Genomic DNA, 18,466 nt, shown 5'->3' with positions numbered 1-18,466 from the left:
TCCTCCTCCTCCTTCCTTCCTTCCTTCCTTCCTTCCTTCCTTCTTTCTTCCTTCCTTCCTCCCTTCCTGCCCCCCTTCCTTCCCGCCTTCCCCACCCGGGCGGCGGTCACGGTCCGGCCCCGCGCCGGCAGCGCTGCGCATGCGCTGTGTGCGCTGGGGTGGCGCCTGCGCAGCGCCGGCCCCGGAGATGGGCAGGGTAGGGCGGGCAGGGGACACCGGGGGGACACCGGGGGGACACGGGGGGGACACGGAGGACATCGGACGGTCACGGAGCCGTGCTGGCCGGGAGGGGCGCGGATCGCGGATCGCATCTCCCCGGGGCTGGGATGCTCTCAGGCCCGTGCCCATCTCTGCCCACATCGCGGCTCCGGCAGGGWGTGCCAGGCCTGGGTTGGTTTTGAATCAGGGTCACTTGTCTCCTACCGCCAGAATCGGGCCGCCTCTGCTGCTGCTGTTGCCCCGCAGGGCCACACCGGGGCGAGGACCTGAGGGTGCCCTTCAAGGGGGACAGARTGAAACACCCTGGAGTGATTATAGTAGCTGGGAGTGAAGGAGAGGTCTTGTTTTGCTTCTGTTTCACCAGTTTCCTAGAGTTCAGGTTCGGGCAGAATTCTGGGTGCCTTGAAGTCCTTTGTTGTGACTCTCGCAGACATGTGAAGGTGTGGGTGAGGCACCGCACTGGTCAGGGGCTGAAAGGCAACGGGCAGCTGCCTTCTGGGCACCTCTAGGTGCTCGAACTCACTCCAGTTAGACTGCTAATAGTCAGTAGATGTAAACACATGTAACTATTAATAATAACCAGCTGGTTTTATATATTAATCTCTGATGCATATCAATCTGCAATTCACTTTGATAGCTCTTTTTAGATGAARTTGTTCTCCTGTGGTTATAAGTCCTTTTTGAGTAGACTAGGAAAATKAAGGTTTTCCCTATAAGTTTAAGCTGCGTATAGATTACTGCAAGCCCAGAGTCCAAACTCCAGCTCGGTGGCTGGGGATGTTGTTAAACAGCATCTGCTTTGTGTCACAGATTTAGCTGCTCTCGCCCGCTGTGAGGATGGACAGTGAGGTGCAGAGAGATGGCAGGATCCTGGATCTGATCGATGATGCATGGAGAGAAGATAAATTGCCCTACGAGGATGTGGCTATCCCTCTGGTAGGTGAACTGCTTCTTATCAATCTGAGTTAAGGCTGCTGTGTTTTTCACATCCCCTTCCAAGAAAAGATACAGTGTTGCTTGTGGTGTGGCTAATTTGTACAAAAGGCTCCTGGGATGGATCTGAATCCTTCCTTGCCCTATATGCCGGTCATCCCTGTATGCWTGAGGACGTGGCTGTTTCTGTCCCTCTTCCCTGACCAGTTGCTGAATCTTCTGAGAACTGGAATGCCCTTTCCATTGCACTGTCCTGAGTTTGGCATCAGGGGGAAATAGAATCATCCTTTCTCTCTGCTYCCCTTTCTTTTTCCTGGTGTTTAAGTAGTTTCCCAGTTGGTTTGAAAGGCAGAACATCAATGTCACACTGACAATTGCAGTCTTGGTTACAGTTATTTCCACTCCCTGCAAGTTCATTAAAATAAGTTGAGAAGTTTCCACAGGTGTTTTGAAGCAGTCTTTTGCAGATACAGTGTTATTGCTGGCAGTTCCAGGATGGCAGTGAGGGACTGGCAGGGGCAGCAAGACTCTTTTTTGCAGTGCCGTGTCCAAGGCATGGCACCTCTCCTTTCATCCAGGGTACAGCTGTGAGGCCACAGAGAGGCAGTGGGGGAAAAGCTACTGATCCCACAGAGCCCAGAGTTGAAGCTTCAGATGTCCCACACTGACACCTTTCCTTAGCTATTTTGAAACTTGCAGGGACAGGGGAGGTAGCTGAGGATTTTCCCTTTCCTTGTTCTCTCTGCTACACAAGCTTTACCCTGGCTAGCACAGATAAAGCAGCCATGGTTCAAGCTTTATCCCTTCCACCACTGGCTTTTCAGAGAGGGCGAGGAGCAGCTTTAYGACTTCAAAATCCATATGGACAGCAGATATTTTGCTGCCAAGAGCTGGGCTTCAGGGAAGTGTCTTGCAAAAGTGTGATTCTCAGCCGAAAGAGCCCAAGCCCTCCTTTGCTTGGAATAACCTTTATTAGGCAGATTGAGTATCACAAATGCTGACATTTGCCTTCATCCTGACTTTAAACATTACTGTTTCTTCCCTTAGAGCCATTTCATGATGGTTTACAGTCACCTACAGATGACAGCCCCAGAAAAGGAAGCCTCACCCATTAACAATAGAAAGAAAGGCCTGGCTGTGGATATAAAGATCCCCAGGGATGGGATTGGTTCTGATCACATGGAAAAACCAGCATGAGTTCACAGGGAATGGCTGTGAAAGTGGTATTTGAGKTTGTCCTGAGAATCTGCTCCAGCACTCACTAGAGACATTCCTGGGAACTCAAAGGGGCTCGAATCATACACTTGTTTTCAAAGCTGAGACGTTTTATTTAGCTCATGCTGGGATTTCCAGAGGTCTAGAACTCAGAATTCCTGCCCAAATGGTATCTAGCAGGATTGCACACACTCACTGTGACTGCACCAATACAGCAAGAGAGAGAACAAATAACAGAATGAAGGAAAATAAAATCTCAGTTAAAATCTACTTTCCCTTACTGCACCGTGAGCAGCTCTGCAGCACACCTGGCGGGGGTTCTGGCATTTGCTGTTGATCCAGCAMAGCCACACCTGAGTCCAGCATGCAGACAGGAAGGATTTCTCACCTGCCATAGGAAAGGAATGTGTTAAAGAACCAGTTGTCTGCAGTATTTGTRTTCTTGGCAACAGCAGAAGCAGCACACTGCAAACAAACAATGGAATAATTGCATTGTACTGTTATTTACTTATTTTGCATTTGCTGTATATTGTCCCTCACTGTGTGAGCAGCCTGAGTGTATAGCAAGGCCCCAGGGTCCTGGAAGACAATTTGCCTTTCAGATTAAGCACCATATTCAAATGAAAAGAACACTGTTCATGATGGGGCTCAGTAATATTTTTAAGTGGATCAGTATGTATGATATTTATTGCTCAGATGCACCCTCTGGTCTCGTTTGTGGGGTTTTGTATCTATTCATACAAATCTTAACAACCTGCTTCTTTCAGGTAGTATATTATGTATGGAATGCATTATACCTGTGTTTTGTTCTCAGAATGAGCTCCCTGAACCAGAGCAAGACAACGGTGGCACCACCGAGTCTGTGAAAGAGCAAGAAATGAAGTGGACAGATTTGGCTCTCCAGTATCTCCATGAAAATGTTCCACCCACGGGAAATTAGTGAATCAGTGAGATTTTATACAGCACATGCATGAATGCAAYATAAAAAATATTTCKGCTTACCATTGCTGTCAYAAGCTGCCCTAAGGAAGAAACAACATTTCTGAAACTCTCGAATTCCAACAGTGGTTCTGCTCACAGTGACCAGTTTAAAATGCCTCTCTCTTGAGTATGAAATAGCAGAGGTTCTGACATCTCAGAGCCAAATGCAGAATGYTTCATGCTTATAAGATTATTTAGTGTTTTCTGTTAAACTGTTCTTAAGTTGGTGCTAATTCTGATCTTAAATGTTTTCTACATGTGATTAAAAAGTAGTTTTTACTGTCTCAAGTTGCAGTTGATTTCAAAGCTCACAATGGGATTATTGTCTAGAGTTCAGTGTACAAAATCCAAAAAGTTGTGACCATCTTTAATGAGTGTGTGGCTGAGGCAGGACTGAAAGGTTGGTCCACAGATTCAAGAGCTGGGAGTGACCTGTAAGCACCGGTGGTTGGCTACTTGAACTCCTGCTCTCGGGATCTGATGGTGGTCATGGACAGCATTTCCAGTGGTGATATCCTGGGAACATTTGTCAACAGGTACAGTAAACCCAGTCTTATTTATGCTGAAAAGATGGTAACTCAAAGTCACGGTCTTCTGAGGGATGGTTGAGAGTTCCAAGGAAGAACCTGCCAGTCCCAGTGTAAAGCCTCTTGAAGTGAAAGCCACTCAGATGAGCAACCTCAGATGGAAAAATAAAATCCAAGAAAAGCAATGGGGAAAAGAAACAAGTAGGGCTTAGCTTCAGGCAACAAATTGTTACCTCTTTCTGTGTTGAGGTGAAAGGCAAGGCCCTCTTGATTTACCTTATTTTATCCCTGATTCTCAGATGTCTTCTGCAATAGGTAAAAGCCTTCTGTTCTTTTTCATGTTTCACTGTTGGATCAATTCCGTCTCATCATTGGCAGAACTTGCTAAAGAGAAAATATTTTGACAGAGTTTAGAATTACTGGTAGAGGTGAGAAAGGAGCTGGAAYGAAAACAATGTTTAAATTACATTCTTTTGCCAGTGCAGCAGAAAAAAAAGCACTGTCCTGGAGCTTCCAGATCCACAGAAGTTTTTTTGATGTCTTTTCTCAGTGTTTATCCTCCTCAACATAACAAACCCCAACTTTTGCCTGAGTGATTACCAAGTGGTATCACAGCATGGCACATGTTCAGTGGGACTCAGGTTGCTTGAGGCGGAAGAGCTCAAGGTGAAAGGATCGTGCTGGGCACATGCTCTGCTTCAAGTGTGATCCATGCCTGCACCAGAGGAACACCACACACTTGTCTGAACAAGAAGGAGCTGCAGACAGCAGGAAGAGTTAAGGATTAGCTTGAGAATTAGCAAAATCAAAAAGCTTAATAAGTACAGCATGGACCAAAGAACCAGCTATGCAGCCAGGAGCTGTAGTAGTTCAGCTCCTCATTGGATCATCACCAGGGGGAAGAAAAGCAGAGCCTGGGTTTAATGAGGTATTTCTAATCCACTCCACTTTCCCTTCCCCTGGCTTGTGTTAAAAGAATTTGCTAAGAAAATGCCAGGCAAAGCTACCCCCAATTTCTATTCAGCAGCCATCCCTGTTTCCTCCTTTCTCACCCCTTTACAAACTTCCCACCACCCTCATTTTCCCAATTTTGCCACTCCATCTTTCAGCTCCAATTTCAGACTTCCTTTCCTTGCCCCTGATAGTTACCTTTGCTTGGCCATCTTCTTCCTTCCATCCTGCAAGGAAAGAAAAGGCCTTCCTTACTTGAATTAGAGCTGAATTCATGGGGTTCCAGCAGGTCTGTGAGAAAATGGAGAATGCCAGTTGTGTGTGTGTCATCTAAAACAGCAGGTCCTTGGGAGCCCAGTGGAGAGCCCGACACCTTGAAGTGGTACCTTCCCTTGGTCACAACACTGTGCCTGAGGTGGTGACAGAGGTTTGTAGAAGGGACTCTGGGCCATGGTACTCCAGAGAGCAAGAGGGATATGGGAGATTAGGGATCATCATGAATCTTCCCAAGGYGGGGCCCTGTGAAACCAAGCAAGCCCCGCCCAGATGCTTATCGGACTTGCAGTGACAACTACAATCTTCCTGACATGCTTTGCAAAAGACAAATAGGCAGGCAATAATTTCCTTCATTTCAACAGGTGTAGTAGAATTGCTGCTTACAGCATGATACCAACCCATTTGTGTCATTGATTAGTCATCCCCCAGGGCACATTATATTTAAATTAAAGAAACCTTCTGGAATAGAAGGTGYCCCACCTTCTTAAGAAGAAGCTTCAATTGCATAACCGAAGACTGGTCTTCATTTCTTAGCTGGTAATTTCCTCTTTTCACCACACCTACTGTTACTGGCAGGAACAAAAAGCAAGCAAACTGCTGTCAGAGCCAGCAGACACATACCAGAGAAATTGTGGGATCCTTAAAACCTTTTACCCGTAGAAGTTCCATGTAGAAGTCCATATGCTGAGGCTGTGTGTTGTGTTCATCTACCTTTTGTATGGGGTGAAAACAGGTAAGAGATCAACCATTTGTTTTGAATGTTTTTGTCAAATAGAACACCTTTTCTGTGCTTTGCAGAAACATGAATGTATCTGCCCTCCGCATTACAGTTACTGCGCGGGGTTTCTCACTAGCATGATTTATTTTGGCAAAGCAAATTATACTGGTTATGTGAGTGTAGTCAGTTCTAAGAGTTCCAAATGGAAAACCAGAAGTATTTTTTATTCTCTTTTCCTCCCTTTGCAAACATTTCTCTTATATAAGTACTATCCATCGACACTGAAAATGTCACTCCAAATCTTCAGAGAATAATGATTTCTTCTCAGGGATGTCTTGTACGACAGAGGCGAAGGATGAATTACCATTTATGAACAGTGAACTCCATTTGATATCCTTCTGCTCTACAAGAATCAACCTGTGTAACAATAAACAAATGTACTGCCTTGTGTTAGCATACACATGGGAGCGAGGCAAGTTACAGCTCTCTGCTTTGTAGGGAAAACAAACAAAACAAACTGTTTTTAAAAAACAGTGYTCTTATAAATACTAACTTGTGTTGCATCGGGTCCTCTGGAGTAATCTCAGGGTCATCACTTGCTTGGTTTGTTTAATACTCTGTAGGAAATGTAGTCACAAGAAGTGGGAAGAGAGAATCATGTGAAGAGGCATCCAGAAAACACAGTGAGCTACTGAGGATCAGTTTAAGGGTGGAGGGCACACCCTCTCTGTGGAAAAATGACAGAAATCTTCTCTAATGCTCCCGAGATTCAGTGTGTGGTGGRGAAGTGTGCTTAAAGGGGAAAAGTTATAGTTGTTGGTTAAGACCAGTGTGATGACACACATTGTACAAAGCCCAGGCGAGGTGGCAGGGGCTGGAGTGCCAGAACTCCTGCACACAGCTAGAGAGGCAGTGACACTCACCTGGGCTCCATGCAGGTGCTCCCTGGGTGAGCAGCTCTGTGTCCAAGGACTACARCTGAGACAGCCACATGTCCAGCCAAGTGACCACTGACCCACTGAGGTGAAAAATCTGTTGGAACTTCGCTTTGCAAGTAGACAGACTGGTAAAAACCTCAGCTGCTACTTTATTCATGCAGACAGCTCAGGAYCACAGCCCCAAAAGGCCACCATGGCAAACCCTGCCTGTCCATGGCATCAACATCAAAGAGCCTCCAAACACCATCTCCAAAAAAATAAATGAGAGAGACCAGGGCAATGCAGGCCTTAAGTAGCACTGTCTGCAGTAAATACCAGGGAGTTTGCCTGGGATTGTTCCCATGACTGCAACACTCCTACCTGGTAGCATAAAACTGTAGAATACATATATATATATATATATATATATATATATATATATATATATATATATATATATGTATAAATAACTTCAGAACCAAGTTATTCAGAAGATGCCCTGCAGCAATAGCACCTTGGAGGCTGATCTCAGCCTCGAGACCAGGCACGTCCAGCTCCCAGGCAGGTACATGGATTTAACACATTTCTATACTCACCTCCACAGGTTCTGGGACATCAGAGCACCTTGCCCAGCAAACCAGTGTTTGCCTCCTATTTTATGTATCAGAAGACTGAGCAGAGGGAGAATGGGGATTGCCAGAGGCTTGTAGCAAGCTAAGGCAGGGCTGGAAGTGAGTTACAGGGATGYTGGCTTAATGGCCACATCCATTCCCCTTTCCTGGAGGGAAATGGTCTGTTGGACACAGGTTAAATACAGTGCCAGGGTGAAGGTTTCCACCTCGCTTATTTGCTTGCAGAATAAATCTCAATAAAGCCACTTGCCCAATCATCCTGGASTATCAAAGACACTTGCAGCCATTTGGGTCAGAGTTACTGTGCTTAGCAGAAGGAAGAGCAAAGTCAGGATAACTGGCCGTCCTCATGTGTCAGCTTTTGAACACATGGTGGATGAGGCTGGGATGGGATGGGCACCAGCTTGCCAGAAGAGAAGCTGGCAGGTTTCATCCCCTTATWAGCACTGATCTTATTTTGTTAATCAAAACAGAGCCAAACTAATAGACCTGGTGCAGATATAACAGGGCTCTTCAAGCAGCCCCTGTATTAGTATCAGCAAATGCTGACCAGCTCTTTGAAAGCTCTTCTGTACTGGAAGGTTTGGGCTGTTCTGGTAACAAAAACAGTGCTCCTCTGGGCAAGCCTCAGCACAGTGCAGGAAATACAGMAACAAATAGAGCAATCAGTGCAATCTTGCACCATATAGAAGTAATTCTTGCCTGGAATTTCTGCCTGTATTGCTGCAGCTTCAGTGGCAGTAAAGAAAATTAACAACACTATATAGTGCTACTATACAATAACTATAACAATGCCTAGTTATTAGTAAAACACACAGTTGTATTTCTTTATGCTGCAGTAGCACCTAGAGGACAGTCACTGAGTCTCACTGTGTGAGCTGGAGTGCATCAGAAAAAAACATTCAATTTTCTCTGCAAGTTACTTTGGGATCTCCACAAGAGATAGTGTCATAGAACCCTTGCTGCTGTTTCCCTGAGCATCCTGGAACTGTAAGAATGAGCTGAGAGCAGGCTGCCAAGCAGCAGCCACCCAGGTCATCTTTCCTCTTGGGAGCAGGGCCCAGAGTCACACTGCTCCTGGGAGCTCTGAGAGAAGCATTACAGAGGCAGAAAACYCTCCCTCTAAGGCCCCTGCTTTCACTGGGCCTGGCTGAGGGCTCATTTCCCATCACTCCTGTCACACCATTCATATGTAACCAYAGGCTTTATACAGGAGGGACTCCAYRGATTTCAGATGTTAAAATTTATTTCTGAATTTATGGTAGCAATTTAAAATATTCAGTTGGACTTAACTGCAACATCCTTTTAGCCTATTAACTTTTATTTCTGGAGCTCCTGGGGCTTCTACAAAGTAATTAGCAGAACTATGGCAACTAAGCAGATTGTTTTATGTGCTGGGCACATAGCATTTATATCACTCTCATGTTCCTGATTTCCTGAGGAGGAGAAAAGGGAAAGTTGCTCATAGAAACTGTGAGAGTTTCATCATTCAGAAATTAAACTGCACAGAGCATTKGAGATTTGCTAGAGCATAATTACCTTACAGCTGCAGGTTTTCTAAACCCTTTTACCTACTGCACAGTCCTTTAAGCAACAAAGATCAGGAAGATTCCTCTTGGAACTGCAGCCTGAACAATTATTGCAGCCCAGGACATATGGGTRAGAGAGACACACAATCTTATTGAAGAACCCAACAAGGTTCTTCAATAAGATTACAAGGGTTTGAAGGAAATGATTGTGAGCCATAAACCTGGGAGGGCCTTCATAAGCAGTGTACGTCTGGAGACAGTTATTCCATTGCCTGCCAGCACCCTGTTGGAGACTGTACTGGGCTCTGAAGGCTCAGCTGGTGCTCTGCTGGAAAAGCAAAGAACAAAGACAGGCTTTCCAATGGCATAGGCCATCCCATCGAGCAGCACTTATATCAAATTCAGTTACTCTTCAGCTGTGTATAAAGCACAATTACCATCTCACACAGCCAAGGGTGCCCCAGAAAATACATCTGCACACACAAATGAAGCATTGAGCTGTCCCTCACCACAGCAAGATCCTCTGCAGCTTGGCAGCTCCAGGCTGGAGGTGCAAACCAACCCCAAGGACATCTGTTTAGCCTAGAACCTGGTCCAGAGCACCTGGGTGTGCTCACAGACCAGTACAGYGACCATCCCACTTGTCAGTCTCTAACACCGTCCCCACACCAGTGAGATTTGTGGAGAGAGGCCCTGCCAACTCCCAGTGGAAGCAGGACTGTGGTGTTTCAGAGAACGCTGCTCACAAAAGGTGTGATTGCTCTTTGTTCCCACATGGCAAGGAAACGTAAGGTCCAAGGTTTTGAGCATGTCATGAGCATGATGGAGAGGGGAGGGACAAGGGAGAGAGCAAAGGARCAGCCCCTGGGCTCAGATGACTCACAATACATTTTTCTGCCGTGTGCAGGGCTGGCAGGTACAACAGRTGAAAGCAGACACCTTGGTGCTAAACTCTGATGCCACTCTACTCCTTTCAGATCCTCAGGAGACATGTCCTGCGTTCACAGCCCTCAGCTTTGGGAGTGCTTTGATAGGAACGGAGCTGAAAGTGAAGCTGCTGCTCTACACCCGGCAGAATCCAACCTGTGCCGAGGAGATCCACTCAACAAACTCCAAGTACCTCGATGTGACCAAGAAAACCACCTTCATCATCCATGGGTACCGACTCACAGGCTCTGCCCCGGTCTGGATCCCTGACCTGGTGCAYCTCCTGCTTTCTGTAGAGGACATGAACGTCATCGTTGTGGACTGGAACCAGGGGGCAACAACTCTCATCTACAGTTATGCTTCCAGCAAGTGCAAAAGAGTTGCTGAGATTCTGAAGAAACTTATTGATCACATGTTGGTAAGTTGGATATTCACACTACGATATAGTCATTAAGGCACAGTATGTAAAGGGCACAAAGGAAGTGCTTAAACCAGCAGGATGTCTGGAAATAGAAGATCCTAAGAAAGGAATACATTAATTTTTCGAAGTGCATCCATACTGCAGTGCCAGATCCTACCCTTGGATTTGGTAGATAGTATTTTGGTGTAATACTCAGTTTACACTCTAAGTCTCTACATTTCTAGCTWCAAAACTCTGCAGACATGTTTTCCCAATCATAGAAACTCTGCTTCCACTTCCTGAATATCCAAAAGGCAGCTTAAGGGGATCAGCTACAGTTCACAGCTCCTYTAAGCTGTTGCACAGCCAGTGATGATGCTGAATCATTAGGATCATAGTGTGTGCWAATTCCTTGCAGGAACCACATGTGGGGCAACTGAAATTTTACTCTTGGGGCCCAWCAGTGGTTCCTGTCCACACCTGCAGTCATTGCCCCAGGAAAATTGCCTGAACTGTTCTTGTTACAGCWCTTTCAGGTATTGGCCCAGAACAGGAATACTGGCTGCTCTGTAAGACTGTCAGAGGGGGAGTATCCACACAGACTGGAACACCCTGGGAGATGTTACATTCCCCTTCCTGATATTTTTTTTTTATTTTCTGAAAACACGTGCCCATGACTGCTTTTAAATCTCAGATTAAGGGAGCATCCCTTGACTCCATTCACATGATAGGAGTGAGCCTGGGAGCACACATCTCTGGCTTTGTGGGACAGATGTTTGATGGCACACTGGGAAGAATCACAGGTAAGCCTTCCTCCAGCAGTCCTCTTGCCTCAAGGAAGRCCAGCCTGGAGTGAGGTGGTGCCACACGTGTGGTTTGTGCCGCAGGCCTTGACCCCGCAGGCCCCCTGTACTGGGGCACAGCGCCGAGCGAGAGGCTGGACCCCACGGACGCRCAGTTTGTCGATGTCATTCACTCCGACACCGACGGTAGGTGACATCCCACCTCCTTCCTTTACACGGAAAGCTGGAGGCTGACAGGGAGCAGGGGCAGCAGGGCTGTGCTGGGCAGCAATGCTGCAGGGGAACCTTGCTCCTTTGGCCCAGCAGCACAGCAGACTCTCTGTGTTGCCCCCGCTATCCCCAGCACTCTCTCCGGAGCTGCCAGTKTATTTGCATTCCAAACCTGCTATTGATGACAGCAGTTACAGCCTCATGAATTACAAGGCCATAGGCACCAGGGGAGGAGCTCCTGCAGCACAGGGTCTTGCCAGAGCAGGACACACCAACACCCACCACAGGCTCAGGCTGATCTGAGCACACAGCATCTCCAAAGCTGCTCCCACAGCTCAGTGCYTTGCACAGCAGATCAGTTATTCCCAACCCATGGCTCCCTGCACGATGCTTTCAGCCTCCATCCCACCCCCTAAGAGCTAAACCTTCCTCTAGGGCAAATCTGGACTTGCCCTGTCCTTTTCCAGATGCACCAGCCAGGCCAGCAGTGTGATGCCAGCCCTCTGCTCTGTTCCCATGGCCACTCCACCCCTAACATTTGGCTTTCCCACYTCCTTGCTGCCTCCTCTCTCCCAGCCCTTCTAGGAAGTCAGATTTCTGCAGCACAGCAATAGCCAGGTTTCACATCCCTTTTCTTCTCATGCACACAAACAACACAAATACTCACATTCTGTTACATGCACAGGCTTATTTAAGGTATTTGATACCATTGTTAAAATTACCCAGCTGGGTCACAACTGTTTGGCCTGCTGCCTAACAGATGGATGACATTAATATTCCTGTACAAGTAGGCATCCTAGAGCTAAATAACTACTGTTTTTTTCCAGTTAGGTTGCTATATTTCCTTCTTGTGCTTTTTACAATTTAATATTCCCTCCCTGAGCTCTGGTATTCCCTTTTTTTAGGACTGGGTTACAGAGAAGCGCTGGGCCACATCGACTTCTACCCCAATGGTGGGACCGACCAACCAGGCTGTCCACTGACAATATTTTCTGGTAATTAATCCTGCCCTGAATCGCACAAACCCTGACAAAATGTTTCCAAACAGAAAAAGGGGAGAAAGCCAGAGAATCATCATCAGTGCTTAGAAAATACATGAAATCCATATTCTGGGAAAGCCATGGCAGCAACCTCTTSCCAGCACTGGTGTGACAGGGGTTTAGCTGGTGTACACCAGGCAGACATGAGAGTCAAGGTGACCTCTCTGTGCCTCTGTCACAGTGCAAGTGGGATTAATCCTCTGTGCAAAAAGTCATCAGGTAGATTTTTGCCTTGGTTTTGTGACTATGTCCAGAAAACCTGGGAGATTTTTTTGTCTCTAATTACTTCTAACACACRAAAGCCCAAGGACTAGCAGTGGCAAGGATCTGTTCAGAAAATGGGCTCAAGATGAATGTGGAACAGGCAGTTATCCCAAAGCCAAGTGGCAGTGACAGACAGTGCAGTCTGGAAGGCACAGCCCTAGTCTTGAACAAAAGAAAGCTTTTTCCATTTCAGCCTGGTAGCAGAACTGGTTTGAGGGAACCTGGGTGAAGAAGATACCTCACAGAAGGAAATGCAGTATTGTGAACTCAGCCCTTATCAGACCCAAGAGAATCTACATAGGAGACCAGCCTGAACCAAAAATCCTTAGGACATGAGGCTTCACTCGTTTTGCTGCTAATGCAATAACACGTTTTATTAGTTAAAGTCTTTCTAAAGAGTCTTTTACACCAAAATGGGAGGTCATGTGCAAAGCTAAAAGCAATATCTAGCTGTCAGACCTGAGCTCAGAGAGGAGAGGAGAACACCAAAGAYAGAACTCAATCCATAGTTGGATCCTCTGGAACTGCAGCAACCACACAAATGCTTTTAAACCAAAAAGACAAGAAGAAAAGCAAAGTAGACACAGGCAGAGCCAAGTGCACTCAAAAGGAGAGGCTGGTGCCTACTTACTGTTCTGCCACAGCCCAGTGCTCCCCTGTGCTGGGTTCAGACTGGTCAGGGACTGTCCACTGTGTGTGTGTCCTGTGGGCATTAATCCTGTTTCCCTGAGGCAGGAGGATTTCTAATTAAATATTTCTTCCCTGTACATGATTAAGGACTGCAGCAGTATTTTAAATGTGACCACCAGAGGTCTGTTTTCCTGTTCCTGTCCTCCCTGACACAGAGCTGCAACATCACCACATACCCGTGTGACTCGTACAGGAATTACAGGGATGGCAAATGCACCAGCTGTGAACCCTTCTGGCCCATGCCATGCCCCATCCTAGGTAAGGATCCAGGGAATGTCCATCTATCCTGAATACTTAGCTGCATGTCATTGGTGTAACCCAGGGGGTGATGTTTTGTTAAAGAATTAACACAACACGGTGCTTTGAAAAGCATCTGAGTTATTTTGAGGTTTTGAAGGTCTCTCAGGCCTCAGAAACCTCCCTGCTCCTTGTACCATCACATCATGTTATGATCTAGAACAGAAATCCACAGGTAAAGGATCCATAACTAGAAAAGCTCAAACAAGACTTGGGATCTTTATATTAAAGCCAGAGAAACAGTGAATTAAAGTCCCTCAGTTGCAGAGTTTGAGGAACAGGGGCCTGTTCTTGCTAAAATAAATTTCCAATTAATTTCCCAGAACCACAAACCCTTATGTGCTCTAAAAGGAATGGTGAAGGGGTGAACAAAGGGGATTCTGGRCTTGTCTGCCCCAGCCTGGGTGTGGCAGCCCAGCCTCAGGCTGGCAGCTCTGAAGTGTTCATGCTAAAACATGTGACACTTCCAGGAAGGAACTGGCAAAGCCAAGGGGATGATTTTCATTCTGCACTGCAAAATGAAATCCTTGACCATGGACAGCAGATGTGGAAAAAGGTCAGCTTAAAGAAAATGCTGAACAGTAAGCAGGTATATTCAGTGCTAAGCCTGTGGAGTACAGGAGGATGTGTGTGCAACCTGGCAGCTGGCACACAATGCACTATTTCTTAAATACTTACTTTCAGCCATTTAGTGGCTCATCTACCTGTGCAGTAACTCTGTTTCATTTTCAAACTGTCACCTGCAGGTTATTATGCCCATGAGTGGAAAAGTTATTTAACACAACAGAGCCATCCAGTGACAAGTATGTTTTTCGATACAGCGGACAAAGAGCCGTTCTGCAGTAAGTGACTGAGATTTCGGGGATGATTTTTCTTTGTGCGTTGCCTCCTTCAGCAGCAGCCGAGCAGAGATGGTTATTTGCTGCTGGTATCATAGCCAGCATTTTAGAAACTCCAGTGGCTGCTGGCAGGAATTGTGYCCATCTGTGGTTTGCCATTTCTTATCAGCAAGGCTGTCTAATACTGTGAAAGCCAACTTGCTCACAGTTCTAGGAAATTGGTTGAAAACTTTCAAATTAAGTATAAACACTCAGATTGTGTTTCAAAGCAACACACCATTCTTTTGTGAAAACAAGAGGTGTGTGGGAATGATAAGAAAGAAAGACGGGCTGTACAGGTTAAARAGCTACCCTGGAGAAAAGCGAGAGGCACAGGGAGAGGGAGAGAATCTGTGGAAAAAAAGGTTTCACCAAGGTTTCTCCTCCTTCCTGTGATTACCAACATACCAAGGCATGGGCAGGGATTATGGCCAGAGCTCCAATGCCAGTGAGCAAGAATTCAGATTCACAGATCAAAGAACAGACAATTCTGCTCCATGACAGAGATGACAAATGACAGATATGAAGAACCRACATGGAGGGGTTCAGAGGGAGAAAGAAGAAAGAAAAGGCAATCTGGAATTGAAGGGGGAAGGCAGAAAGTGAAAGGCAGTGTACTGGGAGCCATACAGAGAGGCCATCCTGCATGGGTAACCCTTGCTGTAGTGCTCTCCTGACACCTCCTAGTGTTTCTGGCTGAAATCTCTGCACAGGGAGATGGAGAGCAGGGAGGAGAAAGGGATTTTTGAGACAAACTGCAGGGGGTTTGTCCATCCTCCACCCACAGTTCTGCTCCCAGACAGTGCAAAGCCTGGACAGCAGAGTGAGCCCACAGGGTCTAACCCCACTCACTCTTTCTCCTCTCAGTCTATCACTACTTGGTGGATATTATCACATGGAACAAAGTCACTAGGAGAGGCACCTTCAGCATCATAYTCACTGAGGAGACTGGGCAGAGGGCAGAATCGAGAGTTAATCCGTAAGTCTCACTGGTCTGAGCATCTCTAAATGTTAATATATYCCTTGGTACAACTGCAGCTGGGAGAAGGTGAGGCATCCTCCCCCATTTTCTCTACTGGTACTTGCTAGTGCACACATCTATGGGATTTCCTGGCCCTATGGGATTTCCACAGGCTCCCCCAGTACACACCACACAACAGCCCAGTCCTTCAGCTTGGGCTCTTCTCAGTCATTTTAAGGCCTGAAGTGGACAACCTAAGCCAGCAGCACAATGACCCTAGGCTACSACTAAAACAGAAGGAAAAATGGAAAAACATCTCCCCCTCTTTCCTTCCTCTTCCAGGGAGTGTTCTGTTCAAGCTCTCAGTGCCAAGACAGCTGGGGATTAACCTGGGCCTGAATATGTCACACCCAAATCAATTAATTCCACTCAGAGAGAGAAATTAATGACTAGTGTTTATGTGACATGCAAATTCTTGATTGATCTTAACCACCCTTCAGCCAAACAATCCTGTTCAACTAGTTTTCCCCAGTATCTCTAACTGCACATTCCCTCAGCCATATCTGGTATCTGCTTGCACTGGAGCAATCAGCATCGCTCCCACATCAAGGCCAGTGCAGATTTCACACGCACCTCAAGGTGACTCAGTGTTCAGACCTGCACAGACAGCCAGGTGCAAATATCACTTGGGTCTAGACCACTTGGGATCAAAGCAGAATTACAGTGAGAATTYTGGTTTGGGACCAAATGGCATCTGATCTCTGTGTCCCCACTCCCACCCCAAAAAGCTGAGGGCAGAAGTATCTGAGCAGGTTGACCCCTGGAGACCTGAATCCATGCCTATTCCCTATAAATCAGAAACTAATCACAAGTTCAGGCYTCCTTCCCCAGCCCTGTTTCTAATATTACACTGACTACATTAAACACTGTGCTATTCCCTTGGTGACTGACTCTCTCATCTGCTTTTTCTTTAGAGAAGCTGCCACCTTCCAGCAGTACAACCAAATCACTTTGCTCACTGGGTTCGACCAGGATCTTGAACATGTGGAAAGAATTTCCTTGACATTTTCCACAGGATCTGTCATTGGGCCAAAATTCAAACTCAGGATTCTCCGCATGAGGTTCCGCTCACTGACAAACCCAGAAAGGTGAGCAGATGTTTACAGACAAACCATTTCTGTTGGTGCAGACTGGACAGAAGTAAAGAAATCTCCCAGATTCCTGGCCTGGCTGAGTTTATGCGGAAGAATTAGATTAATTTTACATTTAGTAATTCTCATATACATATCTTGGGAATAAATTCCTCTTTAGCAGAATCCCACAGCTGAATACTTATCTGAACACAGAGTCATATTGCACTGAGAACATGTCACATGTGATGTGACTCTGACAYGGCCTGACACCTTAACCTTTGGTCAGGAAAGTGACCTTTGAGAAGCTGCCCAGGCCTGAACTCTGCAGTGAAGGGAAATGCAGCTCTCTGGGARGCACAGATGTTCAGCCACAAATACACATTTTATATGCCAGTCAATTTCTATGGCCAGTGAAGCAGGGTGATTAATTTATTCCTGGAATTCCAGCAACTAGGAGCTGCTGGCTGCTTTGCCCCAAAGCTCAGGCTGCTGCCCACACCAGAAGGTACCTCCCACTCCATTGCTGATRAGATTTCTACCACCTCCTTAACTCTGTCTGCTCTGTTGTCCCATCCTTAAGCTTCCCTGATTTGCAGGGTACCACAGCAAGCACAAAATCTCTTGGGCTGACCTTGTGCACAAGGACACTGTGGACACCACACTATGCTTTAAATTTGGATTAAAACAATGGKGGAGGACCAGAGGGTGAAGCAAAATGATATACAGAGCTGCAGAACATGTTTCTTTGCATTGCATGAGGCCTGCTACCCCTATCCTAGCCTTGGAACAAGGAAAAGATTGTCTACATCTACTAAACRAAGTCCTGCAGCTCTCCCTTGCTGCCGCTCCCTGTCTCCTGTCCCATACCTCCCACAGTAACTTCCAGACCCAGATCCACATTTTGTCTTTTTAAAAGTAGACACAAATGCCCTAATATTTAATCAGAGGATGTTGTCTGTCCCCAGAGAGGGGCTGCCACAGGCCATGAGCACAGTCCAGGACTTTTAGCATATTAACTAATCAGTCACTGCCCCAGGGAGGGATGTCCTGCCCTCTCCCCTTGCGTGTCCCAGGGCTAATGCTTGTATTTCCCCAGTGAAAGCCCAAGTATTTCCCCAGAATTTTGACTAAACTAGCTCCAGCACAGATCAATGTTTGGACCCAGGTCAGAGCAGTGGCAGAACCCTTCATGCCAGAGCAGGGAAGAAGCAGAACAGTCAGGTGCACTGGGCAGACCACTGGGTTTGGTGGACAGAGGTGTGGACTGGCTTAAAGAGAACCATGGGCTCTCCAGCAAGTGCCTGTTGGCTGGATTTTTTGTGTTCCTTTTTTTCCACAAGCAAAAGATCATGTAGGACAGAAGGCCAAAATGCTCAAGGTATCCCTGCCTTAAAGCCAACCTCACTTCAGGTGTACTTCCAGTCAGTTCTTTTGAGAAGGTGATTTATGTAGGCCTCCAGCACGTGCGGAGACTCGACTGAGAGATGACAGAAAAAAAGCACCGTTTTTTCACTTTCGGCTCGTGTTTTCACACAGACCACAGATGTGCCGGTACGACCTTGTCCTGACTGAGAACACCCAGAAGACCTTCAAGCCCATCCCGTGCTGAAGCAGGAGCTGAGTCCCGAGGATGCTGAGACATTTCACCGCCGTGTAGGGACTCACCTGCTGGGGCCTGGACACCCTCTGTGRGGGCAGCAGGACCCGCTCCTCACGCACAGTGTATAACGGGGCTCGGGGAGTGACAATAAACCATGGCAGCACATGGCTTTAAAGCGTGGCTTTAAAACGCGGGCCTAAAGCGCGGGTTTGAAGCGTGTGTCCCCAGCTGAACCGGCCCGGAGTGCTCAAAGAGCAGCACATCGCCACAGCCCAGCTCGAGACCGCACCCGCCCTCACGGCCCTGCGCGCGGCCCCGCCCCTGACCGCACCCGCCCTCACGGCCCTGCGCGCGGCCCCGCCCCT

At 46.9% G+C, this 18,466-nt stretch overlaps 2 protein-coding genes and 1 long non-coding RNA gene across 4 annotated transcripts; 2 read left to right on the top strand and 1 right to left on the bottom strand.

The window, feature by feature from the left end:
• Positions 1 to 129: 129 nt before the first annotated feature.
• ANAPC13 (anaphase promoting complex subunit 13) lies at positions 130 to 3,608 on the top strand. Of its 2 annotated transcripts, none has more exons than XM_057379622.1 (3): positions 130 to 196; positions 1,030 to 1,155; positions 3,182 to 3,607. In XM_057379622.1, the coding sequence occupies exons 2-3, from the start codon at positions 1,057 to 1,059 to the stop codon at positions 3,305 to 3,307; spliced, it is 225 nt and encodes a 74-aa protein (XP_057235605.1). In that variant the 5' UTR covers positions 130 to 196; positions 1,030 to 1,056; the 3' UTR covers positions 3,308 to 3,607. The 2 variants fall into 2 exon arrangements, with proteins under 2 accessions (XP_057235605.1, XP_057235607.1); XM_057379624.1 differs by lacking the exon at positions 130 to 196 and adding an exon at positions 248 to 407 and having other exon boundaries at positions 3,182 to 3,608.
• An 85-nt stretch (positions 3,609 to 3,693) lies between these two features.
• On the bottom strand, positions 3,694 to 5,424 carry LOC130581498 (uncharacterized). The gene is made up of 3 exons (XR_008966211.1): positions 5,025 to 5,424; positions 4,152 to 4,259; positions 3,694 to 4,027 (listed from the first exon to the last, which is right to left on the bottom strand). It is a non-coding gene; the product is annotated as an uncharacterized LOC130581498 (long non-coding RNA).
• Positions 5,425 to 5,639: 215 nt separating this feature from the next.
• On the top strand, positions 5,640 to 18,303 carry LIPH (lipase H). The gene is made up of 10 exons (XM_057379621.1): positions 5,640 to 5,835; positions 9,876 to 10,243; positions 10,920 to 11,028; positions 11,113 to 11,214; positions 12,144 to 12,233; positions 13,320 to 13,490; positions 14,276 to 14,371; positions 15,275 to 15,386; positions 16,343 to 16,516; positions 18,038 to 18,303. The coding sequence occupies exons 1-10, from the start codon at positions 5,784 to 5,786 to the stop codon at positions 18,108 to 18,110; spliced, it is 1,347 nt and encodes a 448-aa protein (XP_057235604.1). The 5' UTR covers positions 5,640 to 5,783; the 3' UTR covers positions 18,111 to 18,303.
• Positions 18,304 to 18,466: the final 163 nt, after the last annotated feature.

This window comes from Malurus melanocephalus, unplaced genomic scaffold (genome assembly GCF_030028575.1).
Source record: "Malurus melanocephalus ecotype Western Australia unplaced genomic scaffold, MMel_1.1 scaffold_412, whole genome shotgun sequence".
Taxonomy (NCBI): Eukaryota; Metazoa; Chordata; class Aves; order Passeriformes; family Maluridae; genus Malurus; species Malurus melanocephalus.
Note: the sequence above shows the minus strand (reverse complement) of the source record. Positions and strands in the feature narration are given on the sequence as shown.

Coding starts and splice junctions, on each gene's coding strand:
- ANAPC13 (XM_057379624.1), top strand. CDS start 1,057: ATGGACAGTGAGGTGCAGAGAGATGGCAGGATCCTGGATCTGATCGAT. Junction 1,156..3,181: donor AGGATGTGGCTATCCCTCTG/GTAGGTGAACTG, acceptor TTTTGTTCTCAG/AATGAGCTCCCTGAACCAGA.